The 27,465-nt window shown below is 42.2% G+C and overlaps 1 protein-coding gene and 1 pseudogene across 1 annotated transcript in view; one reads left to right on the plus strand and one right to left on the minus strand.

The window, feature by feature from the left end:
- The window catches only part of ATP8A2 (ATPase phospholipid transporting 8A2), a 390,044-nt gene that overhangs the window by 20,617 nt on the left and 341,962 nt on the right, over nt 1-27,465 (plus strand). Inside the window, exons 8-15 of the mRNA XM_023520615.1 lie at nt 1,137-1,242; nt 1,962-2,044; nt 4,771-4,820; nt 6,910-6,979; nt 8,698-8,782; nt 9,779-9,918; nt 11,549-11,687; nt 19,550-19,614. Coding sequence (XP_023376383.1) covers nt 1,137-1,242; nt 1,962-2,044; nt 4,771-4,820; nt 6,910-6,979; nt 8,698-8,782; nt 9,779-9,918; nt 11,549-11,687; nt 19,550-19,614 — 738 coding nt within the window. The remainder of the gene's footprint in view (nt 1-1,136; nt 1,243-1,961; nt 2,045-4,770; nt 4,821-6,909; nt 6,980-8,697; nt 8,783-9,778; nt 9,919-11,548; nt 11,688-19,549; nt 19,615-27,465) is intronic.
- On the minus strand, nt 15,411-15,529 carry LOC111729631 (annotated as a pseudogene).

Consider the following 27,465-nt stretch of genomic DNA (forward strand, 5'->3'; position numbering starts at 1 on the left):
ACAAAAAATAGCAAACAGAGTTGTTTCCTGAAGGTGAAAATACAAATCTATCTCAAACTTATAGTCAGTTGCTTATTTAAAAGTGAAACATTAAAGACGGCGAATTTGAAATCACCTCAGGACAAGGAAACCCGGTGTCACCTCGGTCTTCGAACATCATTCTAAAAGAGCTAGATCCTGCAGAACTAAACAAGTGTACATATTGGAGAGGAAGAGAGAGAAAAGTAGTCATTTGTAGATGATGTAATTGCCTGCCTTGAAAACCTGTGAGAGTCAAGTGCACCTCATAGAGCTAGTAAGAGGTCAGTTATAATTGGATATTAAATTTTATAAAATTCAATGTTTTACTTACATATTGATGGTAAATTCTTGTAAAATATGATGGAAAGAAAATTATATTCATAACACAAAAAGCAATGAAGTACTAGGACAGTGCCTCACACATAGTAGGCATGCAGATATTTTTTGAATGAATAAAAATTATTAATATTAATAAATTAATAATCGGTTCATGAATGAAAATATGCCAGGACTCACATTTAGAAGGCTTTAATAAATAGCAACACATACTGTATTCTTAGATGGGGCGATGGTATTAAAACCTCACTTTCCCACTAATTATAAATATATAGTCTAATCTCAATGCAAAAGTGTAAGCGTTTCGTGTGGCGGGGGAGGTGGGGAGGACGAAGAAATGTATTAAATGCATACCCAGGAACATTCCGGTTTTGTTCTGTAGACAAGGTGGAGGGTGAGGGGTGCGCTGGCATGCAGGTTTCAGGAGGCCATGAGGTTGGGGAGCAGACGGGACGGAGCCCCACGCTTGCGGCGCTGCCCTCGCCGCGGCGAAGCGACGTAGGTCTGCGCGCGTTCTGGCTGCGCGGCCTGGGCGCGCGTCCGTGAGGAGGGCGGGCGCCCGGCTCGCCCTCCCGGGTCTTGCGAAAACGAAGGAGGCGTCGGGCGTGACGTGAGGCGGGGTGCTGGGGCGCCGGGGGGCACTCGCTGCCTCTTGGTTCCCCCACCCCGGGAGACACCATGACGGCCCTCTCAGGTGACCGACTGTCCCGCAGAGGCCCGGCTCTGACGCGTGCCAGCGCTGTGGTCACAGATGGATTAACTCGGTGTCCCGTTTGTAGCCCACAGCTGCTTGTATACAAGAGTTCCTCACCCTTCTGGCCGTGTGCCACACCGTCGTTCCCGAGAAGAATGGCGACAGCATCATCTACCAGGCCTCCTCCCCAGGTGAGGCCTCTTGGCAGGACGTGCTGGGCCGTCCCCTTCTCTGGAGACTTGGGGGTTCGCTGTCACTTGCGGGAGGTGCAGCGGCGCAGGCTGTCCCACAAAGACCCCACCGTTTGCCTCTGGCCTCACGTGGTTACCGAGCTGTGGCTGCAAGTGTTAAAACTGCAGAAAGCTGGGTCCTCCTCACTCCTGGGACACTGACAGTGAGAGGTGGCCGGGGCCATCCTGCATTTCCTAGCGGCAGCCGTTACGTTAGACAGAGCCGTCCGGGGACAGTTCACCCCCAAACCCTCATGGATCTTCCGCCCACGGGCAAAACTGTGTCATGGAGCCTTTACCCACGCCTGGCGCTCTGTGGAGCCCACAGTGTGGATAAAAAAACATCTCCTGGCTCAGAGAGGAGGCTGAGTCAGAAAGTCATGGGAATATCGCTTAAGGTCATTAGAGAACTTGACCCTGACCGAGAATAGTCGGTTCGTGATCACTCTCGTCCCCATGAATTAGTGTTGGGCTTGTGCCTTCTCCTCTAACCAACCCGCTTCCATCATGTCCCGGGTAGAGGGTGAGGAGGAAGAATGAGCTGAGTGCCCGAGTCCTCACTGCCGAGGACAGTCCTCCTCAGCTGGGGCAGAGTTGGTTAATTAAAGAATAATACTCGCTAAGCCGAATTCTGTCAGTGCCAGTGGTTAGTCAATGTTTCGTCAACTCTCGATTGACAGATGAAGCTGCTTTGGTGAAAGGCGCTAAGAAGCTGGGCTTCGTGTTCACGGCCAGGACGCCCTACTCGGTCATCATAGAAGCTGTGAGTCACGCGCCGACTTTTTTGAAGGCGATGTATTTGGAATAGTGTGTCCATTGTCAGTATGGTAGCTAAACGCCTATTCTGTTGTCAGTGAGAAACTGGAGCTGTTGAAAAACCGAGGATGTTCGCGATCGCATTAGTTCATTCGCGTTGTTTTTGCATCGCAGTCATTTTTCTCTCTTAGAGTCAACGCGGCATTATTTGCAGCTAAGAGCTTCCGAGGTGTCCGCTTCGTTCCGTAAGGTCCCCCTCGCTCTGAGGGCACGGCCTGCAGCTCTGTCTCCGCAGCCCCGGTGACATTCTCACTCGTGGGGCCCAAGGTCCATCGGCTTCCGTCTCCTTGTCTGAGAGAGAAAGGAGTTAGCACTTAGGGTCTTTTTTTTTTTTTTTTAATATACCTGAGTTTTTCTTTTCTCTGGAGTCCAGGAGTTTATTTGTTTTATGATTTTTTTTCCCCTTAGTTTTCCTCTCAGGAAGGCTGAGGGAGAAATTTGGTGATGGGAAAACATTTAATTCAAGAATAAGATCAAAGAGGGACCCTTGAGATGGGCAGTGGGGGGAATTGCTGATCGGGACTGGCAAGGCACTGGTGTTTTCCGAGATGACCAGTGAGAGGGGCCGCGTTTTCCCGCAGTCTGGGTCGATGAGGGTCTGGAGGTGCCCGCGGCCTTCTCTCTCCTCTGCCTTTCTCGCCCCTCAGTTTGGGGAGGACTCACAGATGATTGTGAGTTTTTTCTTTACGCATCCTTAAATCCCTACGCCTCTTTAATGCATCAGAAATTCACTTGTAGCTTATATAATAACCTGAAGGCGTTCCTGACCCGGTGGTAGTCCGTTTTTCCTTTACTTACATGCAAAACCTATAAAATATCATACCTTATCCAAAGTGCCCATTTCTTGGCATTTTCAGTTTTGGTGGGGTTTTGTTTGTTTGTTTGTTTGTTTGTTTGTTTTTTAATGGAGTACAGAGATCAGCTCATATTTACTTTTACTCTTCTTCAACCAGCAGAGGGAACTCAGCTTAGGGGAGTGTGCAGTCAGTCAAAGAGGAACAAAGTCCTGACTAACGGTAGCGTTTCCTCCACAGAAGCTATTGCTGAGTGAAGTCTTCCTCGCCTTCAGCTGGAGGAGACTTTTGTTTTAATCTTCATGTGGGATGTTCAGCTGTATGGGGCTGCTGTCCTCGACACGCAGCGATGGGGATTGGGAGGGTGTGTGGCTGGTGGGGGAGACAAGGGGACAGTGGCTGCCTCTGCTTTGCTCACAGTGCCGGATAAATCGGGGGAAGCTAGGGAGCCAGTCGACCTCGTCATCGTGGTGTTAGACGCCGGTGAGAAGTGGGCTGGCACCACTGGGTCATTTTACTGAACGATTAAGGCCACATTTTGTGGAGTATAGAGGACTCATTAATTACGATTCAAAAATAACGATACCTTTCAAAATGCTGTTCAATCTTTAATACTGGGGTAGCGTCAAAACCACAAATTTCTTGAGTTGGTGGCCAGCTGTTTACATGACGTGGCCTGCCATATAATCTTCACAGCTGAGTCGATGGGCTGCCCGTGGGAGCAGCCGATATGGCGATGGTACAGGGGGTCAGCTCCTGGCCGTCACAGCTCCGGTGCCGAGGTCAGGGGTGACACAGTGGGCACTGGGAGGTGACAGAGCTGGGAGGACTGAGGAGAAAGGAAACTGGGGGTGGCAGAAAGAGAACGAAAGCCCTTACAGGTTGGATTAAGTGGGTCATTAGTTGTGTTTTAGGATGCAAAGAGACAGGGCGGGGAGTGTTGATGGGACAATAACGATTATTCCGTGTTGTGGTGTATTAGTCACACCCTTGGTAATTTGCATGTTGCTTCATGTAATTGCTTCTGTCAAACCCGGGGGTCAGGTGCTATCACCGTTCCTTAGAAAGGCACACATGTAGTGGCAGAAACTGGGTTTGAACTCTAAAGCCCACGTCCTTTCCACTGTGATGTATTGGGGAAATAGAGACGAGATTTAATTAAAAAGTTTGAAAATGGCACATACGTGATCTGGAATATTCTGGGAAAAAAAATTGAGAGCGTTGAGGTTCTAACTTTGAGGAATCTGAACAAAAGGATGTTTCATTAATTGCCCTAACATCTGATGGCAGATTCATAATTCCTTATTTTCAAATCCCAAATCCAAGAAGGTTTGAATTTCAAGTTTTTTACTAAACTTAGGGCATAGAGATTGGCAGCTAAAGCTAACCGGAAGTGACAGGAGGCTGTTTATGGTCTTTACAGATCACACTTAGTGTGAATAGTCACACGTTTTGCTGAAGAAAATTGATGCGTTCTGTTACAGAGCATTGCCCCGGGGACGTTACGGTGTACGCGTATGCTTCTGAAAAATGCATGAAGTTCTGAATGCGGAAGTGAAGCTGGCCCCAAGCTTTCAGAGGGACCTGTGTAGCTGGCACCTTTTGTTTTCATGTCTTGAAAGTGGCCACGTCAGCCGGCTTTTATGACCCCCAAACTAACTGGAGAAAAATGCAGAGCTTCTACCAGAAGAGGGAGCTCTGACCCCACCAGACTGACTTCTAGGAAACCGGGGTGGTTGAAAAGGCGTTTAGACCCTGAGAATGAGGGCGAGGGGGAGGGGGACAGGTGTGGCCGCGGGGAGGTGTATAACGGGGAGACAGTTGCTTTGAGATTTTAATACTTCGCATCTCAGCTAAGAGCCTGATTTTCTTTCTTTAGATGGGACAGGAACAAACCTTTGGACTCCTTAATGTCCTGGAATTTTCTAGGTATGTTTCTCTTTCACGTACTTGAAATTATATGTGTAACAGCGTCATCAGAGTGTTTGCTTGATGGTGTGATTAAATATAGAACGTAAGTATTAAATATAGTAAATATATCTCTACAAGGCCTCTTCTCCCTGGAATTTATAGTTTTCATTAAAGAAAGAGAAATAGGTAAAAAAAAAATTTTTTTCCACATGAAATGTTGTGCTCTCATATCCTTCATTTTCTTTAGATTTCCCTAACCAGATGTTCTCTGTCAGGAGCCACAGACACGTCTGCAGTGTTTGGGGTCCCTTATTTCCATTGTTTCTTCCCACGTCCATCCGGGCCCTCTATGCAGGGTCTGAGAAACTGACAAATGAGGATAGATGAGATCAGATCATCCCATTAGAGGCCTGGTCTGAGGCGGCCAGTTCTCCTGTATGTATCTGAACTCGGTCTTTCCCAGTGTAGTTTATTTAATATGAGACCTGAGAATAATTGTTAGATTGTTTGTTTCCCTAGATGCTTCATAGTTTGTCATAAACAATACCTTAACGTTTTGGTTTTTTCCTCCTCCTTAACACTGAACTGTCTATACGAGAGCAAGGTTCTGTTGCCGTCTCGAAAGCATCTTTTCCTATTCTTAAAAGTAGGTGGGGTTTTCAGTAACCTTTGTTAAATGACCTCCACATTGTTTGCTCTGTCTGCTTTATAAGCTACTTGAAAAAGATGAGTTTTTTCACCCTCTCGTAGGAAGTGCTTTCCAGCTCTAGTCTTTAGTGTTGGGATGGCGAACTTGAACTTTGGTGGGTCAGGAGCCCTTGGGGCTGAGTGTCCAAGAGGAGAGAGAGAGAGGGTTGATAATAGTTCTTGTGGGAAGCAGAGGACGGGGTCTCTGTGTGGGGAGGTGAGGGACACAGCAAACATCTCTCCAGACGTTTCGTGCCCCAGCTTTTGTTGATGTCCCGGAAACCGTGTGCTGTTGTGTGGCTTCATGAACTGGAACCAGCAGTTATTGGAAGGAAGAGGCGGAGAGAAGGGAGTTGGATAAAAACAGGTGAATATGGATGGAGACGTGAGGATGTATTAAAAACAATTCTCATGGGAGAGTGCGAGGGAACAAAAAAGTCATTCGCAGTTACAGTTGTGGTTCTTTTTTGTTTTAGTCGACTCATCTTTTTCCAGATGCCACTTAGTCACTCCTTTGAAGTAGTTGGTGTCAACCCTGCTTTACACAGACACTGAAATGCGAGACGAATAACTTTGCTCAAAGGGTAGCTGAGAGAGGATTCCAGTCCAGGTCAGAGACAGCGCTGTGCGTTAGGATGCGGGAATGGACACAAAGCTGGAGAGAGAATGTCCCCTAGTCTTTGGAATGGACAGTCCGTTGGAAATGACCTTCCTAGGGGGTCTGAGGCCCACTGCAGCTGGGACATGTTTTGGGGGGAAGAGATTTTGCAATGGAAGAAAGGACGAGAGGAGAGTGGTCGGTCTTCTGGTGAGCTTAAGGCCTGGCGCTGCAGGAGGGGCCGGCGGGGGCCCAGGCGAGGCTGCACAGGGGGTGGGGTCAGCAGGGAGGGGAATCCGGAGGCCGTGGGGAGCCATGGAAGGTCCCCTGAGTGCGGGTGGGTCCTGACGGAAGATGACGAAGGCAGCGTCCGTGCTGGACTAGGGAGAGAAGCGCTGACTGCTCATTTCTTTCCTCCCCGGCGAGAGGAAGACTCAACGAGGGGCTTTTGAGTTAAGTGGGCAGGTTACGTCTTGTTTCTGAGCTGCACAATGAAGCAAAGTTCTTTTACGGAGCATCATGAGAAGGGAGTCAGATGCTCATAGTAGATGTTTAAGTTCTCTGTTCCTGTCTCTTCTATAAATAGCTATACCAGTTTGTTTCTACGGCAGGGAAAGGAATAGGCGTGTGTACATGATGTGTAAATAAAAAGAGCGGGAGGTGTACCATTAAAGTCCGACTTTGAGGGGAAAGTAGGGAAAAACGGAACTTGCTCATTTTGGGGCCTGCCAGCTCACCTTCCGATTTCTTTGCTGTTTAATCAAAGGACGCAGGTCCGATAAAACAGACCAATGACGACTTCCCTGTTTTTCACTCTTATAGCAACAGAAAGAGGATGTCTGTGATTGTCCGAACGCCCGCGGGACAGCTCCGGCTCTACTGCAAAGGGGCTGTAAGTACTGGCGGGGAGCCCGGCCCAGCGGACGCTGCTGCCTTTCCCGGCTGCTGTCCCTGTCATTCATTCCCTGTCCCTGGTAGTTTGCCCGAGGTTGGACGGCTCCTTCGGGTTTGCGGCCAATCAATTTGGGTAATGATGGCTCAAGCCGGGGTGGCAGAGACGGTCCATGGAAAGCTTGCTTTTAGTCAGCGGTTGGTTTCAGAAACAGAAGCTCGCTGTGTCATGTGTCATGGAGAATCCTTGGAGTGTGAGTTCTGCTTCCAGATTCACACAGTGGTGGTGACTTTGGGAAGATAAAGTAAATGGTTTTGACCTGTGACAATCTTCTTTTAAGTACCCTGAGAGATAGATATAGTATTTATCTATCTATATATTTATATATCTGTCTATATAGAGAGCTATATCCACCTCTCCGAGTACTTAAAACAGCTGTTCTTCTCAATTTTTATGATTTATATTTTTACTCATCAGAGCGCTATGCAACAGGCATGAGGGTCATGTCCATTTGTGGCCACATTTTTACTGCCCCCTTTGGTCAGTTTCCTGGGTCTGGCTTTTTGTCCTTTCTGCCTCCCAGGAATCAAATCTAAACATATTATCTTTAAGAAAAGATGTTATTGCCAATAAGCCTAACTTACAAAACTATATCCTGTTAAATTATGACGTTATGTGTTGAGGGAAAGAGTTATTAAGCTCATTTTATGAGACCGTGTCAGAAAGATGAAGCTACATACTAGGATCACGATTGGTTGAAAATCTTACTAATCTTTATCAATTGTGGGAAGAAGCATGGCCTTATTTGAATATACTGTGACTAGAGCTTTGAAAAAATGAGTAGTGCATGTGATTTCTAAATGCATTCTATCTGAACCCATTAAAGAGTTCTGCGTTTATAGTGACAACAGAAATCAGGGTCACCTAGGTTATGTCCTTGCGTGATATGCTTTTTAAACTTTTTGTTTGTTTATTTGCCATTGTGTCCTAAGTACTACAGAAAGTACGAAAGGGGACAATGTGGGGGGGGGTGCAGAGGAAGGCTGTGACTGTAAACGGCGTGAATACAGGAAAACTGCAGTAGGAATTATAGGATTTAATTCTCTTCAGCCTGACCGTCCCCCCCACCCCCACAGCCCCAACCAAGTTAGGTTTCTATTAAGAAAAATTTAGTGTCCTAAAACTGTACCGTTTATAACATACTTGGTGGATCACCTGTGGCATCCGGTCCCCCAGCCCTGCTTGTCGGTCATGGCAGTCGTCACCGGGTGATGAGTCGTCACACTCACCTGGGTTCAGTGCCTAGGGGGTCGAACCCGCCCTAGTTGAGAGCTTTGACCACGGCAGGAAGCAAGAGTGTGCTCGAACAATATAGGATGTGTGTTTCACCCTCCCCACTTCTGCAAAAAGACGTTATAAACTGTGGTATGAGCTTTGCAGAGTCGGGTGAAGGCAGCGCCCCTGAAGGAGGCTCCCTGACTCTCCTGATTGATGCCCGTGGTCCTCCCCAACATGCTTTTGTTTTGATGCCTCCGTGCCCGGTTCGCTTTCCAAGCTCCTGACTGACGTCAGCCAAGAGCTCAGCTTCCACTCGCCCGCTCAAGCCGTCTCACGCACGCAAAGTGAACAGCACGGACACGAAGCCACGCGGGCAGAGCTTCAGTGACCCGAAGCTCTTCTCAAGGACGTGTCCGTCACCATGTTTCCCTATTTTACAGGATAATGTAATTTTTGAGAGACTTTCAAAAGATTCAAAATACATGGAGGAAACGTTATGCCATCTGGAATATTTTGCCACGGAAGGTGAGTCGAAATTTGGAAATGTTATTTTTAACCATTGATGTTGTAGTTTCAAGGGCCCGTGGCTGGAGCTTGGGTAGGCGGTCGCGTTCTGAAGACACGTCATGTTTGTGCTCACCTGGCTTGGTAGGCGTGTGCTCTTCTACCGCCAGCCCCCGTCACCAGCCGTCACATTCTGTGCCGGTGGCAGTGACGAGATGCGTGGCACAGTCCATCTCAGTTACCTGCACGTGACTGTTAACTCTCTCCCTGCAGTGCAGAGGCAGAAGGCGGGCCAGGTCACAGTACATAGGATCAGCTCGCAGTTATGGCCCCCTTTCTTGGAGAGCCCGTGTTGTTATTTTCCCGTCTCTCTCTTGTTATCCTACGATGGTGGTTTACTCCGTAGGAGTGGCATCAGAGGAAGCTAATGACTTAAGGAAATAAGTCACTGAACTCATAGAGAAAGACGAGGAAGGCACTTCTCTGAAAGGCTTTAAACGACACGGATGAAAGCTGGAGCCCTTAAGTGCCAACTGCCGCTTTCCTGTCACGTGCTCCTGTGACTACACGTGTGCATTTATGTGCACACGTGCGCGCGCGCACACACACACACACACACACACACACACACACACTCAGACATGGCTGCTCGAGTCTGGATCTTTCACATGGTAGCACATTGGGCTTCTCTTGCCGTCTTGAAACGTGCTTCCTGCCGCCTCCACCTGCTGACACCTGCCGCTGTCTGTCTGCGCGTGGACTGGGCACCGCTCCTGGGCCCCTCTGCCGAGGAAGTCCCCTCTCATGGCTCCTCCTGTGCTCGGAGTTGCAGAAGAGGCAGCTTTAAAACAACTCTACTGTTAAAAGACCGTAGAGTTGTTTTAAAATTCCCTTGTTAGGTGTGTGAAAGTTGAATTAGAGCGACCTAAAACGCGTTGGTTCCTTTAGATTTTTTGAGCATGCTGGTATATACGACGGAACCGCATGGCGTGGCGTGCCTCTGTGGCTGTTTTGCAGGCCTGAGGACTCTCTGCGTGGCTTACGCTGACCTCTCAGAGAAGGATTATGAGGAGTGGCTGGAAGTCTATCAAGAAGCCAGCACCATATTGAAAGACAGAGCTCAGCGGCTGGAGGCCTGTTACGAGATCATCGAGAAGGTACTGCCGCCTGGGGAGAGGCATCACCGCCCGTCAGTCAATGACTCAGAGCAGGAATCCTTTCCCTATAAAGTGATGTTCTCTTTTCTCGTGAGCTTTTGCTTTTAATCATTTCTTTCTTCGCTTTAAGAGACACTTAGTTTTTATGAGCTATCTGAGATCCAGCCACCCTCAGCTAAATGATATCTTAAGACGTTTTAGGTCAAAAACAGCATCAGTGACTTTCTGGGATTGCCTCAGAATAGGATTAAAAAGATTAGCTCATTCTGTTGAGTTACAGGAGCAATCAGAATTCGTAAGCTGGCCAGATATACTTAGTGTTATACATACTGAGAATTTCACACTTACTTAATCTAATAATTTTTAAGCTTTGCCACTGCTACTCCATATTGCCTACTTTGATTTTTGTTGTTATTCTTTTCCATTTACCTAAAGACATTAGCTTTCTATATATTGGATTCCCTCTGTTACAGAACAAAATTCAACCTCGTAAATTTGAAGATCTAATTGGCTTGCTTAAGCAGGTTGTGATTGGGGCAGCACCCCATCCAGCAACCAGAATGGGGCTCTGAGACATTGTACAGATGGAAGGTTTTTAAAGGCAGAAGGGTGTGGCCAGGGAATTATTAGCCAAAAGAAAGAAAAGATTCTTCTTGGTCCAGGTCATCTTCTTTTGTGAGGAAGGGAACGGCAGAGGGTCTTATCAGGCAGATCGCCTCACTCATATTGATCAGAAAATTCCAGACTGACTGGTTTCAGATTCCACTGCAGTGAGAGGCTGAAACTGCATGCAATGTAGGGTAGTTATTTGTTTTGGTTTGGTGACACAACTTAGCAAAAGCGACTCCATTTTGGCCTGTTTCTTTTTTTTAACAGCTCAAATCTTTCGCCTTTTTCTGTGTCCTGTCAGCAACCATTGGTCCATCCAGTTTTCAGTTTCTTATACCTCTGAAGTCATCACTCGATTGCTTTTTTTTTAATTCCTTTGTGTGTGTGTGTGTTTTTATTTCCGCTTTGCTTTTTTATACTCAGCTTTTGAGTTTTATACTCACTTGTTTATCATTTTAATGGAATTTGGGTAAGAGCAGAACTGAATTCAAGTGTTTATTTGCCCTGCTTTATTGGAAATATCCAAAGTTCCTTTTAGAATTGGAAAAGAGGTTGAATCGGTGATGTGCACAGGTGTATGGGGTGGCTTTCCTCACCAGTTGATTCAATTTCAGGTGAGGTCAGCTTCTCAGCACTGAATCAGTCCTTCTTGTGCGAACTGTAACATAATACTTGATCGTTTGTGGAGTGAAAGGGATGGGCTGAGGCACTATCAATACCCTCAGGATAACCCGCCCGAGTGCTCAACTGCCAGTGACTTTTGTCCCAACGTGCCTGTGGACCAAAAATGAACAATGAGTACTGGGTTGCTCACGTGGCTGGAGAGGTTCTCACACTGCGAGTGGTTTTGGGATGCCACACATCTAGATGTTATTAATTTTCTGCAAACAAAAATTTAATGAGGAGGAAATAAGGTGGTTGTCTCAGAACCCTGTGACTACCTTTCTTTCATCGGGGTTTCGTCATAAATGCTGCTCTTACGTACATACCAAACTTTAATCGGAGGTATTTTTCAATCTAGAATTTACTGTTACTCGGAGCCACAGCCATAGAAGACCGCCTTCAAGCAGGTGTTCCAGAAACTATAGCAACTCTGCTGAAGGCAGAAATTAAAATATGGGTGTTGACAGGCGACAAGCAAGAAACTGCAATTAATATAGGTAATTAATTTTAAAATAGTTCCCTGATGCTGTTTTTTTGGTGTCATTTTTAAAGTGTCTTCTTGAAGTGCCTAAGGGGTCCCCAAATGCATAGAAGATTATATTTTAGAGAACTCTTCATTCTAAGGCCAAGAAAATTGTACCAAAATCAAATGAAGATGCTCTAATGAGCATTATCTGCCTGTTATAAAACATTATACTATTGCATCTTCCTGAAAAGTGTTCAACACAGTTATATGGATTATAGAATTCAAGAATTGACAACTTGGATTTTCTTATTGATTTCTTCACAAAATTTTAGTCTAAGAGACTGAGAGCATGTTTTCACTAAGTTTAAATATGTACTGTTATTTTACATAATTGTAACCATTGTTATGATTTTACCAGTTGATGGGTTTTTCTAAGAGTCTTGTATTTTTCCCTTCCTCACTTGGGTTAGCAACTTCTTTGCTCACTAAGAATCGCACAGAAATCGAAATTGCAGACAGGGAATTTAAGTCCAAGAAACTTCACTCGTGTTAAAGAGGTACACTTTAAGTTTAAAAAGGAGTTGAAACTAATAATTTTTTTTAAAAAAATCTAATTTTGATTATTTGATTTATTTTAAAAATCATCTGGTACTTCTGTCACCATTATGGTTTAACAAATCCTGGTGCATATGTGATGGAATTAATACATAAGGACGACATGACTTGTATTTATGGAAACAGATTCTTTGTTACAGCTCGCTTCAGGAAGAAACATACTAGAACATCTGAATTTAAGTGACGGTTGTCTCGTTCAAAGTGAATTCCCTAAAACGTTATTGGCTGAATCCAGTGGTGCTCTTTTTCTTGAACCTTCTTTTTTGAATCAGCTCTGACTCTCTTAAAGGGATAACCTTGACTATAGACAATACCTACCATCGAGAGTGAAGTTCATCTTTTTTTTTTTAAATTGGACAAAAGCCGTTTAATCATTTCTTACCAAGGCTATAGCTATCAAATGCAGTTTGGGCTCCCAACCAACTGAAACTAAAGTCACAAGAGTGTGACATATGATTCATGAGTGGTCTCTGAAGCATCAGGTATAGACCATTGATCGATTTGTGTGAGTTGTCTCACAAAAGCATGATTTTGGAAAACAGCGTGGTGATGTTTCTGTGCAGAGCCATCACTGCTACCAAAAATTATAAACCTGTAGCTACAGCCCTTTGGTGATGTTGGCTACGTCTTTATAATGAAGGGTCATACCTTCGCTGTTGGTATAATGTCTCTTTCTATGTACATCGGCCCTTCAGGGATTATTTCCCTTATAATTTGGCCTAAAACACCTGCTCTCGATCATATAGGCACATAGAGTTGACTGCTGCCCTGAAGAGCTTAACATTTAAGGATGCGTTTTCTGATCTCCTCCAGCAATAATAAAAGAAGTGGGTAAACATGCAAGTTAAAATTGAACTGTAGCGATAAGCTTTCTTAATGTTCGAGTATTTCTGCCGGACAAACAGCCTTGGTCCCTAGCCCCAGATTTAACTTCCATAAGCGTTTCTCGTGTTCGCCCCAAGAAGCGAGCGTGAGAGGGGACTGCCATCTCCTGCTGCCTTAGCCGCGTCACCCTGCCCTCCGGAGCACACATGTCCCTTTTCCTGCTTGTTCTTTGTGTTACACCTGAGCTTATCAGAGTCTAACTAAGTTTGAGATAAACACAAGTAAAAGCAAAGGTCTGAAAATCAACCCAGAAAACACCAGTAGGTTCTTATTCCCAAAGGAACGTTTTACTTGCACACAGTGGGTGTCCCCAAGCCTTACGAGACAATCGATACCTGTCCAGTTTTTACAGATAACAGTCATATTATTTTGTGCTGTTTTTCAAAGAAGGTATAACAGCATTTGTAGTTTTGGTTTCAGAAGCACTCACATCCATTAGATATGTTAAAATTGATCTTTTTTTAATTTTATTTTTAATTTTTTAATTATAATTGACAATCGGTATTATAAAATTGGTCTTTTTTAGCCAGTGCTCCTCAAGACCACTGGAAGATGATGCCTCCTACTTATAAGCTGATGACTTTGCCAAGGTCTCAGATTTATCCTGGAGCTTTTCTGTATTTATATTTGTGCACATTTGTCAATAGAATTCAAACATCTCTTTGGTGTTGCTAAGTATGCTATCGACAGCTGTGAAACTTATGTTCTTCGAAGAAACTATGCCTGAATTCTTTTTTCACTTTGCATTCAGAACTCAAGTTTGTAACCCTGGATGATAATGAGAGATTAAATGTCATTTTCTGACTTAGAACATCTGTTGAGCTTGTAGATGATACAGAACATGTAGATGTCCAGACATTTTATCAGACTTGCTCGTGTCAGACCATGGGTGACAGCCTAAGCGTCACGAGGCCCTGTTCCAGGTGCATTCTGGATTTTAAGCCCATGTACTAGCTATATAATCCTCATACCCTCAGTAAAAGAACCATTATTGATCTCTCTCTCATTGTACTGACTGGATATTCCGTACATTGTACTGCACTCCACATGTGTTTTGGGGTACCCAGGAGATAGTTGGGAAGAAGATCCAGTGTCCAGAGGTTCTACTTCTGGATGAAATAAAGAAAGAGAACAAATTAAGAGTGCTGAGCACCAAGCACTGTGCTAAGACTGTTTTCTGGACACTGTCTTTAGTCTTTACATGCAAATCGTGTCAAGCGGGGAAATTCAGGGTTTACAAAGGTCACGCTCTGTTAGTGACCAACATGGTGCTAGGTCTCAGGGCTCATTTTAAATGGAGTCACACAGCTTTCACAAAATCCACTCCCTGAAATTCTAGTTGGCAGACCTGAGGAGAATGGTTCTGTATTTCATCCATTGTAAGATGCACATTGTTGTTATATTTTAACGTCTCTGAAGCTGGGTTGCCTTACAATTGTTGACTCATCCAGTTTTAGTTGGCAGCATGTCCTTCGTGGTACATATAGTAAGAGCTCACTGTTGAAGGTGACCTGTGGTGTGCTTGGGCTGTTGACTCTCTTTAGCATGTGATCTATATTGATCATAGTTAGAAAATTTATTTTTAAAGTATAACTTGTAGTTCATGCCTTGAAAATAAATATGCTTAGCCAAATTCCAATCCAGGATATTTGTGTCTCTTATGACTATCATGTCTGTAGATAGTCATCTTGCCTGTGGGTTTCAGACCCTTGCTATGCTGTGCTTGCATTTATGCAAACTAGCTGTGTTTTAAGGAGTCGGCAATTTTCTTTGTTTAGGCTTAAAATTTGGCATCAGCCAGGCTAAAGCGAAACCTCAGGTGCGGCCTTCGTGACTCGTGTGGCCGTCATTTCCTTGTTACCCCTGGATAAAAAACATCTTCTAAATAGTTAGACGCTAGATGTGAAGTTTTCTGAATCTGTAATTTGTCTCTAATGAATGTAGGATGAGTGAGAACAAAATCCTGGTGGGTGTTCCATTTTAAAGTCATTAAGATGGAAATGGCGTTCATGTAATCCATGTGGGAGTCGGAATTCTGCTGCCCTCCCCTTGCATTTTGCTTCCCTATCATGTGACACTCTTAAACCGCTCCAGTAGTCTTAGAAGTTTAATTTTTTAAGAGTTTTAAGTAAGTTTTATTTACTTATTTATTTATTTTTAATTTTTTTTTTAGGCGAGGCAACCCTTGGTTGACCTCACAGATTGCAAGGACCTTGTCAGCTTACAATCCCTTATTTTTTTTTTTTATTTTTAACACCTACAGCACTTGGTCTTCCTAGGTGGTCTCCCATCCAAGTACTAACCAGACCCGACCCTGCTTAGCTTCCGAGATCGGATGGGATTGGGCTTGTTCAGGGTGGCATGGCCATAGACATTAAGTAAGTTTGAAATATGGTATTTGCCCCTCCTATTATTATCTATAGATTGTCTTGCTCATTAAAAGGAAGACAAGTCCCTATTCGCAGGTGAAGCTGGGCAGTGTTTGGTGGCATTCATACTTTTAGTATTGTTTTTCCAGAAAAGTCAGATACGTTATTTCTTTGATTATGTGCAGCCAGCATTGTCACCTGATGCCCTGCTATCAGCTTAGGGGAACTATGTTCTCTAATAGGGGGACGAGTTAATGATGAGTGAAGCAGATGAGGAAGCACTAACTATGCAGTAGAGATCTTAAGCATGACTCTGCTATAACCGGTAGTTACTTAGTAAATGTTAGCTATATACTGTGCCGAGTCCTTTATGTAAGGTTTATAATTAATTCCCTTTGAGTAGGCATTACCTCTTCTTGAGAGACGAAACTGTGGCACCGATATGTCAAGCCACTTAGCCTAGGTCACAGAGGTGTGAGAGTGCTGATAATCTGAGCAAGTGACTGCCATACTTGACGTTCATTTCCCAGGAGGAAAACTATCTGAGCCGAAAAAGACCTGGGCAGACTTGACAGATGAGATAGGCTTAAAACTTGAGGCTTCAAGAGTTTATTTGTGTAGGAATAAAAAAAAAGAGACTGAGCTCAGAATGAGTCAGGAGGGCCCAGTTTGAGGGAAGGTCACGAGGCGAAACCGAGTGTGTCTGGCATGTGATGGAGTTTTCCAGAGACGGGCCGAAGGATCTGGAGGGAAGGTGCCCTGCCGTGACCAACCCTGGGCGAGTCCTCAGCCTTCAGGCTCAGGATGACGAAGGGGTCCGCCCTGAGCCTCTTTGATTCCATCATGAATAGGGCCAGAGTCCCATCTTTCATCACTCATTCCTGGTGTCAGGCATGTGCTTCATACACGCACACTCAGATGCCGATTGACTGCTTTCTCTGTGAAAATATTCAGAACGAGCAGCACACTTAATGAGGGTTTGGAAGCCTGTTGAATCCCAACAATGTGTAGCTTCATTAACCCGATCCTAGGACGCATGGTTAGGAAGAATAAATGTTCCCCAACCCTGCCAAAACCATGGCCAAGGAAAAGTGGATTTGGATATGTATCTTTGATGATATGAGCTTACTTCAGAAAAAGAGACCCTGATTGCAAGATCTAAGAGATTGGGTTTGATAATGTTTTTTTAGTATGAATCGTTATCTTATTGTCTTAGAATCGAGTCCAGCTCTCAGTACTATAGACTCTGTACTGTTTCGATTTCTTGGGACGCTGATCATACTCAGGTCGTCGAAAGACCGAACACCTTTGTAGCGTACCATTAGTTTCAGCTGTAGTAAAAAGTGAACTCCCCCAGGTTCTCGTCTCAGCCATTTTACGGCTGTCTTGTTAGACCGCGAGATTAAAGAACTAGATGTCAATTTACAAGTGTGGACTGACGGTTCATACCTGGCGTATCTCCAAGAGTTGATCTCATTTTATCCAAAAACATTAGAAATCAAGCACACTAAACGTGGATTGACATAATTTGATGTGCTCCGTTAGCTAAGTCACAGTTAACTCTGTTAAACTTCCATGGTCTGTCTACTGCAAGTGTTCTGTGTGATACTTCTCTAAGCAAAATCTCGCTCCATTTTACAAATGAAAAGAAAAACAGCAACCTGGTCCTTCTCAGAAAGCTTTAGCTTTGTATATTTAAATTCATGCAGGTGTCAGTGGTTTTATTTATTGCCCTCTCCCCCCCAATGGCTAGAAAAGTACTTAACGTCTTTCCATATCTTTGTGTAGCTTCAGTTGTCAAGTGGCATTCCGCTTAAATTGAAAAATATAAAATAAAGCAGCAAGCTAGGGCTTAAAAATTACAGCTCGCTTCTGCAGCTGTTGTTTAAATCAAAAACTACCAGCAAATCTTTTTGCATCAGCTTTTCTAAATTTGTAACAGTCTCTATGGCATGAAGTTGCCTGAAGTCTCTGGGGATAAAGAAAGAGCGAGCCTAACGTGGAAGTGATTAAAATGGCAATATCTCCTTTTGTGAATGAAAATAAAATATAGGCCTCCCTTCTGGACCTAGCCTGAGAATTTATGTGAAGGAGGAATACATTTGTAAAGTTTTAATGGGAGACAAAGAGTTCAATTATTTTAGTCCTACCACGCAGAAATTTTAATGGCATTCTGGGAAATTCTCATTTTTACTCATCCCTATTGTTAAAATACGGACATGACCAAGTTTGAAAACGCACAGAAAATTGTATCATGTCCCACCCCCATGCCTTTTTGTTTTGTTTTAGAGGTTTAATAGATATTTGCCTGTGTGGTATTGTGATTTTAAATCATTCAGTTTGTTTTAGTTTTTAAAATAACATGTGGTAGTTTTAACAAGCGAAATAACTGCATTCCCTTGAGATAACCATCGTTAAAAGCCTGGACTATGTCTTTATGGTGTTGCTTTAAAAAAATAACATCTGGATTAAAAGATATAATTTTGTACTTTCAAACTAAAATTTGTCTTCTGAGCCGATTTGCAAAATATTCCTCTCGAATGACAATCAGTGAAGGATATGCTTTGTACATTCCAAAATAAACAAATAAAAATATTTGTTCCTCCTCCTCAAAAAAAAACAAAAACAAAACAAAACAAAAAACAAGGTTTTTCTTGGTCTTAATTTTTGTCTGTCTGGAATTCTATTGTGTGTCTTTCAGTAGAGTCTTCCCAAGATTTAAAGGAGACCTGCTGAGGGGAACCGAGCACACGAACGTGACAATTCTGTGGCTTGTCCCCTAGTTCAGTGCCTGTCTCCGTTTCTAGTTACGGTAGCATCTGTGGGGATGGGTATTTCCGTTGTGCTGTGGAGGAGAATGCATGCAGGCTTCTCCTCGCTTTAGAAACAGCACTGGTTAAGGCTCTTCTTTGAGACTGTCACATTCATCCTTGTTCCAAGGTTGAAATTCTGTGTACCGATGATTTGTTTCATGCGTCTGTAATCAGTGACCGATTAGCTTAAGGTGCTGAGAAAAAAACAGGTTGTCAGGGTCAGTTTACAGGTGGAAGGAATCTCGTCTTTCCTCAATGAGATGAATTGAGATGAATTGAGATGGGGGTTGGTAAAAAGCACACGATGCCAGCTCTCTCTTGAGGGGCACTGAGAAGGTGGAGGGTAATTTTAAAGACTAGAGATCCGACAGATACCTGGTTTGGCGGTTTGCTGGAGCCACCTCCTCCCCAGGGTGTGTGGATTTGATGGGGAGGAGTCGGTAGATGCTCTCATCTTGGTCTGGGGTGTCACTCTGAGACAGCAGTGTCCCCAGCTGTCTCAGAGTGGATTGCAAAGCCTGAGTAAGAAAAAGCTTCTTAGAAAATATGTGGAATAGAGTATCTTGCACCCCATCGAGATAACTTTATTTAAAAAGTGGATGAAAATTGTAGATAAGAATTGGTGTCAGAAGACTTTTATTCCAAAACAAACTTTAAAAAAAAACAAACCCGGGTTTAATTCTTGAAATGAAGATTGCTTTGAACTTATGGTACGAAAAGTGACTCCCTCGATGGAGAATAGTATTCCTATGAAATCAGTTGTAAGAATCACCTACTTTTTCAAAAAGCAAACGACGGATCTTCATATGATGATAGACATGGTTCTGTTGATTTAGGAGCACCATTAGATTTTGTTTGTCTTTCTAAAGTGTTTGCTGTTATTTTAGATAACCCAAGGCTTATACTAATGTTATACAAGGATGACAAGGATAAAGAAAAATCCACAGAAAATTGACAAGTATTTATTTCAGCCATTAGATACAAAGACCTTCCCAAGCAATTCTCTTAAAGCTGTCTGCAAGAATCAAAATCAATCTAAACTTACTTTTCCTACTCTTCACTCTTGCCCAGTTCTTCTCTATGAACCAGTAGCTCTAAAGTGATGATAAGGAAGATATGAGAAGGGAAGTTGAATTCGAACAACCATTGAAAAAAGATGCATTCATGGACGGAATGGTCAATTCACGTGTGTTGTCCCTTCTCTTCCTTAGGATATTCCTGCCGATTGGTATCACAGAATATGGCCCTGATCCTACTGAAGGAGGCTTCTTTGGATGTAAGTAGTTTTTCAAAAGTTGCATTTGGTATAACCATGTTATACTCTTTATTCATTTGTTTCTACTATGCCTGATAATCTAAACAGAAAACTACTGTGTGTTTCTGTTTTTATTTACGAACAAATATGATCAAGTCTTATCTTTAATCTTCAAAATAATAAGCTTAGAACATTGCTGCCTGATAATACTTTATTTTACTCACCTAGAATTGTGAATTTAAAATAGGATAGTTTTTAATCTGGTTTAACTTCCTACTGTGATTTTCATTAAGTGGTGATGGTTAATTCCAGTGCTGGTTACTAAAGAGACTTGTAGGATTTTGTTCCTAGTACAAACTTAAAATTAAAGATAATATTCAAGTGTCAGGAGTTGTTTAAATTTATATAGTAATAGGATACATATGTACTTAATTTCCTAATGCCACCAGCTCATAGGGAATTGGATGGCATGGTTCTCTGAGCATTTTAGACACCTACCCACCCACCGCATCATGGCCGAAAGTCACTGATGAGACCAGGAGTGGGAGCTGATTTGAGAGTAACCTATGACCTGGGAAGTGGTTTGATATGAAGATATGAGCTGAACAATGAGATTCATTTGTCAGGCCTTTTAACAAGGGCTTGTGACTGACAGGCACCCAAAGCCACACTTCCCGTCAGCCGATGATAGGACTGGTTATCATTTTAGATGGAGGAGACACAGCACAGAGATTTCTATACTTGCAAATTGGCAAGGCCATGGATCCTGTGCAGGCCAGGCACTCTCTCCCTCTTCCAGACGCCCCTTCTCTTGTCAATCTCTAAGTCCCTAACTAGTTGCTTATTTTGGGATCTAGAGAGAAAAATGATACTTCTGTGAGGCCTTACTTCTAGAACACGTATTTTCTGTTTCTGAATCATGAGTACTAGGAATCGCTCGTTGTATTTTTAAGAAAAACATTAGCAAAATCCGAAAGGTTGGATTAGGTCATAGGGTACAAATTGTGTGGCCAACTAGCACATGTGGCTGCTATTGACCATAATAATAACCCTTTGACATATGTGGCAGCTGCTGCCAGAGTCTGCAGCCAGGATCTAGGTGGGGGGTGGTGGTACGTGTGTAATTTAAGCAATAACACAGAGATTAAATATGTAATTGAAAATGATTTTGCAGAATAAAACTGAAGTCTGGTGTATTTTGAACAGGAAATTATTGCAGACATATAAATAGCTTACTGTACAGTTTAATTATAGTTTTAGTAGTAGACAAGACTCAATGGATAAATCTCCACACGGAGATTCAAGAAGGACAAAGTCTCACTGCCTTTGTATGAAAATCACAAAAGCTGTAATGCCATACTGAATGTAAAAACAGTTTTATTTCCTTCAAGTTAATTTTTTTGACTGTAATTACGTGGAGAGTTATTACTTCATGGCCATATACAATTTCTTTATCATAGTCTAATATATTAACTTGACGTTCTTTTCCTTGTTATCGTGTGGCATTGACAGAAGTTAAATATTAGATTTTAGTTTTAGAGGTTGATTATTTTTAGATCTTAATTTATTTAAGTTATAGGATTTTCTATTCCATTGAATCCGTGAGTTATAATCGGTTTTTGTTATATCAGTTCCCTTCATTGAGAAGTGACAGGATAGTTTGTGAATAGGAAATGATTTGAAGAGTTTGGCTTCTGCAAAGTGGCTTATCTTGACAAAAAACTCTTAAATTAGGTCCAGAGACGAGGCCTTAGGTACTCACCTTGCTGACCCAATTCTTGCTTGGTGTTACCTCGACTTTGCTGTCTATTGAGGTCTTATTTCTGAATTTCTCAAATTTATTAATTTTTGTTAGAATTCATCGTGAAATTTACTAAATTATTTATATTTCTATTTTCCCATGGTTTTCTTCATTACTGCAGAATTGGAAAAATCAGCATGGTCCTGGGGAGAATATTTTAAGAAACATGCCCCCCGCCTTCATTGTTCCCTCTGAGCTCTCCCTCATCAATCTTAATATATACACACAATAGATAAGAACTATCAGAAATAGGGAAAGAAAGGAGAAGACTTCTTACTGTTTTGCAAGATAGCTATTGGTGATGTGACACATACGCATGTAATAGGTTAAACCTTTTCTATTTAATCTACCAACCCCTGCTGCCTCATGATGCATTGCTTTGGTATTAGCTCACTTAGAGGCTCCACGTTTTATATTATGACTTTAAACAATGCAGAAATTGATGATTGGTCTGTACATTATGTGCAGGTTTCCCAGTGTACAGTCACGTTCCACTGAGGAAAGCAGTGTTAGAATCTGTGGCCAGGTGTCCGCACTATAAAAGGCCATATGGGTGTGGGTGGACATGTAGGTGGCACTTTGAAATTTCTTAGTATATTCAAGAACTTAAGATGTCGATGGCGTAAAAAATGGCGTAAAAAATCCCTATGCTTTCTGATTTGACTCTCTTGGTACCTGAGTTTAACTGGCACTGCTCCACCGCTTCTAGGACTTCAGCGATTTTTTTGATGACAGGCAGGTTGAGGGTGACTTACTCCGGTAACTGGCCCAGGAGCAGTGCTTGGCTGTGTGATGGGTAATCACGTGAGCTGACCTCTGAGCAGTCAGGAGCTGAGGAATAGTATCGGGGCAACATGCGAGGGAGAAAAGCGGAAAAGATACTGGCGTAGATGGTTCTTCCTGCAGGGTCTTACTGCTCCCAGAAGAGCTGGATGCCATCGGGAAAGATTTATTGTCGTGCATGGGAGAGGATGCTGGGTCGGGTATCAGGAAGGGGAGGAAGCACGCGGTGGCCCCATGTGAAGAGAATGCTGGCAGGGTTTGGGTTTTTTACTTAGTGAGAACCCTGGTGTGGGATACTTGAAAACAATCTTTTTAGGACATTAGCTTATTTTAAGCTCTAGAGCAGCGGTCCCCAATCTTTTTAGTACCAGGGACCGGTGCTCCTATGAGAATCTGATGCCCGATGATCTGAGGCAGAGCTGAGGCGGTGATGCTGGCGCTGGGGAGCAGCTGCAAATACAGGTGAAGCTTTGCTCGCTCACCCACTGCTCACCTCCTGCTGTGCGGCCTGGTTCCTAACAGGCCATGGACTAGTACTGGTCCGTGGCCTGGAGGTTGGGGAACCCCACCCTAGAGCAATGAGTAATTACAGTAATGGCAGTAAAAATTAATTAAAAAAGGAGACCAGGTTTTTTGTTAGAAATGATAGAATTAAGGTTCTCTTAATAGTTAAAATGTCCTTTTTTTGCAAGATCTCTACGTGGGACAGGGCAAGTTGCATACCGCTGGTAGAAAGGAGATGCGAGTAGTAGTTGGTACCCCGTAAGACTTTTCTGGAACACGTGGACTCGCGTACTGCTGGACTAAATTCAACTTGCATTTTTATTAGGTTCTTGGATTATGAGAAGGAGTTTCCTTAGCATTGAAATGGAAAGCACCCTCAAGTCTCTAAATGGCGACAATGTAATTCAAAACTCGAATTTGAATTTCTGTTTTCCAGTAACGGTAGAGCAGGTTACCCTAACCAAGCCTACCGAAAATAAGTAAGACTGTTGAATAAAATATTAAAAAAAAATATTTTTAAGAGCACTGAAGAGAAGACAAGTGTGAGAGTCTCAGGTAAAGCTGAAGGGAGAGCGGGAACCCAGGAACCAAGTGGAGGACTGGGACAGTGTTGCCACTTTGTGCCGGGGCATCTGCTGGGGGCCTTAAAGAGCCACAGCCTCAGGGTGAGGCTGAACCGGAAGTAAAACGAGCTTCCGGTGGGCTTGAAGCCTGGGTTCTCCTCTCCTGTAAGGTCCAGGAGCAAATTCAGAAGCATCTCTCAGAAGCAAATTCAGATGTTCTTCGTAGGAAGACACTTTGAGTGCAAATAATGAGTTCACAGATGCAAATAATAAAACACAGGAGAAAAGATCTCTCAGGCAATTAGTACAAAAAAAAGACACTGGAAATAAACTACAAAGGTTGAAGATATGGGACTAACCAGGTGTAAGGTATGAAAGAACCATGCTGACTGTGGTTTAAAAAATAGACAGTAAGCCTAAGGATATCTGTAGGAGAGAATAGTAAACTATAAAATGCAGCATAGCAGATGTAAGAAATGGCTAAATAGAAATTGCGGAAATGAAAAATATAATAACTGGAAAATATAACAACTGGAAATTAAGTATAATAACTGGAAAAATGGAACAACTACAAAATTTCTGGTAATGAAAAATTCCAAGAAAGGGTTGAACAGTATATTAGATAATTCTAGAATTCTAGAAGGAATTTGTGAAGCAAAAGATAGGTAAGAAGAAATTATCTAGAACAGAGATCAACAAACCTTTTTTCTATAAAAGGCCAGATAGTAAATATTATAGGTTTTGTGGGTCTTATGAGGCCTTTGTGGCATATTCTTTGTTCTCATTATCTATCTATCTATCTATCTATCTATCTATCTATCTATCTACCTATTCATTCATTCATTCATTCATTCATTTATTTGTTACAAACCTTTAAAAGTGTAAAAAGAAAAATTCTTAGATTACAGGCCATACAAAAAACAGGCCATAGGATGGATTTTGCCCATGGGCCACAGTTTCTTGACTTTAGTCTAGAATACAGTGTAGAGAGGAATAAGGAGAGAAAATCTAGGAGAGAGGCTGAGGCATACAGGATGGACTGAGGATGGTCACCATGTGTTTCGTCATGTCCTAGAAGGACAGAAGGGAAAAAATAGGAGAAGAAACCTGAGGAAATAATAGCTAGGAATTTTCTAGAAATGCTAAAAAGACACCGTTCCATAGATCCAAAGGGCCCAATAAGCCCTAAACAGAGTCAGTAAAACATCTTCACCAAGATAAATTACCACGAAACTCAACACCCAACACAAAGAGAAGGTTTTGGGAGCAGGAAGGGGAGTAGGGGAGGGGCGATTACTTTCTCAGGAGAGACGGGGCACTTCTCACCAGCAACAGAACACGGCAGAATGGAATCTTCAAGGTTGGAGAAAAATACCTGCCAATCCAGAGTTTTACAGGCAGGAAAAAATTTCAGGGGTGAGTTTGGAGACCACTTCAAACCAAAGCTGCTGTACAGCAGAGGAAACCATTGACAAAAAGGTAAAGGCAATATAAGGGATGGAGGAAAATATTTGCAAATCATGTATCTGAAAAGGGGCAATATCTAAAATACGTAAAGATCTCTTATAGCTTAATAGTAAAAAAAACAGATAATCTGATTTAAAAATGGGCAGAGGATCTGAATAGACATTTTCCTAAAGGAGACACATAAATGGCCAATGGATGGATACATGAAAAGATGCTCAGCATCACTAATCGTCAGGGAAATGCAAATCAAACCACAATGAGATATCACCTCACATCTGTCAGAATGGCTGTTGTCAAAAAGACAAGAAATAACAAGTGCTGGCGAGGATGTAGAGAAAAGGGAACCCTCATGCACTGTTGGTGGGATAGCAAATTGGTACAGCCACTGTGGAAAATAGTATGGAGATTCTTCAAAAAATTAAAACTAAAACTGCCATACAACTCAGCAGTTCCACTTTGGGGTATTTATCCGAAGGCAATGAAATCACTATCTCCAAGAGCTACCTGCGCCCCGAGGTTCACTGTGGCATTATTTATAATAGCCAAGACATGAAAACAACCTAAGTGTGTATCATCAGATAAATGGGTAAAGAAAATGTGACATTCACACACACACATGCACACTGAAATATCATTCAGCCATAAAAAAAAGAACGAAATCTTACCATTTACAACGACATGGATGGAATTTGAGGACATTATGCTAAGTGAAATAAGTCAGACAGAGAAAGACAAACACTGCATCATCTAACTTATATGTGGAATCTAAAAAATAAAAACTCCAACTCAGAAACAGAGAACAGATTGGTGGTTTTGAGAAGTGGGGGGTTGGGAGGAATGGGTGAAGGGGGTCAAAGGTACAAACTCCCAGTTCTAAAGTAAGGCCTGGGGTGTACTGTGCAGTGTGGTGACCACACGAAGAATACTGTATTGTGTATTTGAAAGTTGTTAAGTAGTACACCTTAAAAGTTCTCACCAAAAGGGGAAAATGAGTGTAACTATGCGTGGCGATGGATGTTAATTAGACTTATTGTGCTGATCATTTCGCAGTATATACAGATATTGAATCACTAGGTTGTATATCTGAAACTAATATAATGTTATATAAAGAAAAGAATGAGTTTAAAATCAAAACGCACACAGAAACAAAATCAGAGAGGGTGCCACCAACTGACCCTTTCTACAAGAAATGTTAAAATGCATTAAAAAATGCATTTTATACAGAAAGAAAATGATCTTAGGTGGAAGATCTACGTTGCACCAAGAACTAAAAAGTAAAGAAAAGTTAAATGTATGATAAAACCTGAATTAATGTTGAATGCATTCAATAATATCGAGGGGGGATCAAATATCGATTTGAAATATAATACATCAATAGCCTATAAGTTGAGAAGAATGAAAAACATATTATGTGTTGAAAATCCTCATATTGTTTGGAAATAGTTTTCAAGCACAAACAGTTTTGCAGTTGATAGAAATCTTACATTAAGACTGAAAACTCTTTATTCCCTTTTTAATAGAATAATGGAACAAAATGTCAGAAATAGGCATTTCTGAATCATATTTCTTGATTCCTATCATCAAGGGGAAAAATGGAAATCAATGAGCCAATGGTGACATTTAACTTTTTTTTTCCTTGGGTAAAATTGCGTGAAACCATAGTGGAAAAAGAAATGCAAGCTAATATGAAAAACTTCAAGAAATCTGTGATCATTATGTTGGGAAGTTATTTTGAGGTAGGTTAAATTGAGACTGAGCAATGTCCCTGTGGATAGAAATAAAGGATTGTCGATGCCACTGTTTGGCCTCGTTGGGTCACTTCCTGTGCTGTTGGAATCGTTGGTCTAAGCATCCTCCCCACTAGGCTCAGTATTCCCAGGGCAGTCATCTTATCTGAGATATTTTTGTGTCCGTCTTCTTCTCCAGGGCACAAGAAGGTACCTTGAGATGTGTCAAGAAGTGTTTATTTAGTAACGAGGGAAGATGTGCTATAAAATCTACTTAAGTGTGTCAAATGTCAGATTTCTTATTCTGTGAGCTGCATTGGTGGAAGGATGACAATTTAACCATGAGAAGTGGCCTATTTTTGACTGAGTGTGTTTACTTTCCGGTTTCTATTTTGCTCAACCTTTTGTGCTGCATGGTGCTTTCTCGCCATTGTCTTGGGTTTTAAAGAGTTAAATGTACTTATTCTAAAGTATTATCTCAGGCCGATAATGCTTGTAAATGTTGACCTTGGAAATTCTCGAGGTTCTTTGCAGAGCTGAGAAATCAGCTCCTTTCTCTTAAATACAATTTTCACGGGTTTTATTTAATGCGTTCTTTTTTTTATTGAAACATAATTCACACACAATAAATTCACCATAATGTATTATTATTCCTGTATGGTAAGATGTATGAATAATGGAGTTTTATATTTGTTTAAAAGTTTTGAGAAAATTAAAGAGGAATCCTTTTTTCTCAAAAGAACCTTGGAAATTTCATTTTTAATTGCATACACATGGCAAATACTCAGTTCAGTTCAGTTCATGGGGGAAAATATATTTTCTGTATGCCCCTTTCTATAGGAACTTAGGTAATTTCTAATTTTTAGTTTTTATCGGCATATGCAAAATGATAATGAGTAAATAAATGATCTAAGATATTTATTCAAATAAAAGACTGAATTCTAGAAAAAAAGGACACATTCTATAATCTGTTCTTTCCAACCAGAAGTGTTAGTTACTGAGATTTTCATTTCTTTTTTTTTTTTTT

The sequence above is a fragment of the Pteropus vampyrus genome, unplaced genomic scaffold (genome assembly GCF_000151845.1).
Source record: "Pteropus vampyrus isolate Shadow unplaced genomic scaffold, Pvam_2.0 Scaffold272, whole genome shotgun sequence".
Classification (NCBI taxonomy): Eukaryota; Metazoa; Chordata; class Mammalia; order Chiroptera; family Pteropodidae; genus Pteropus; species Pteropus vampyrus.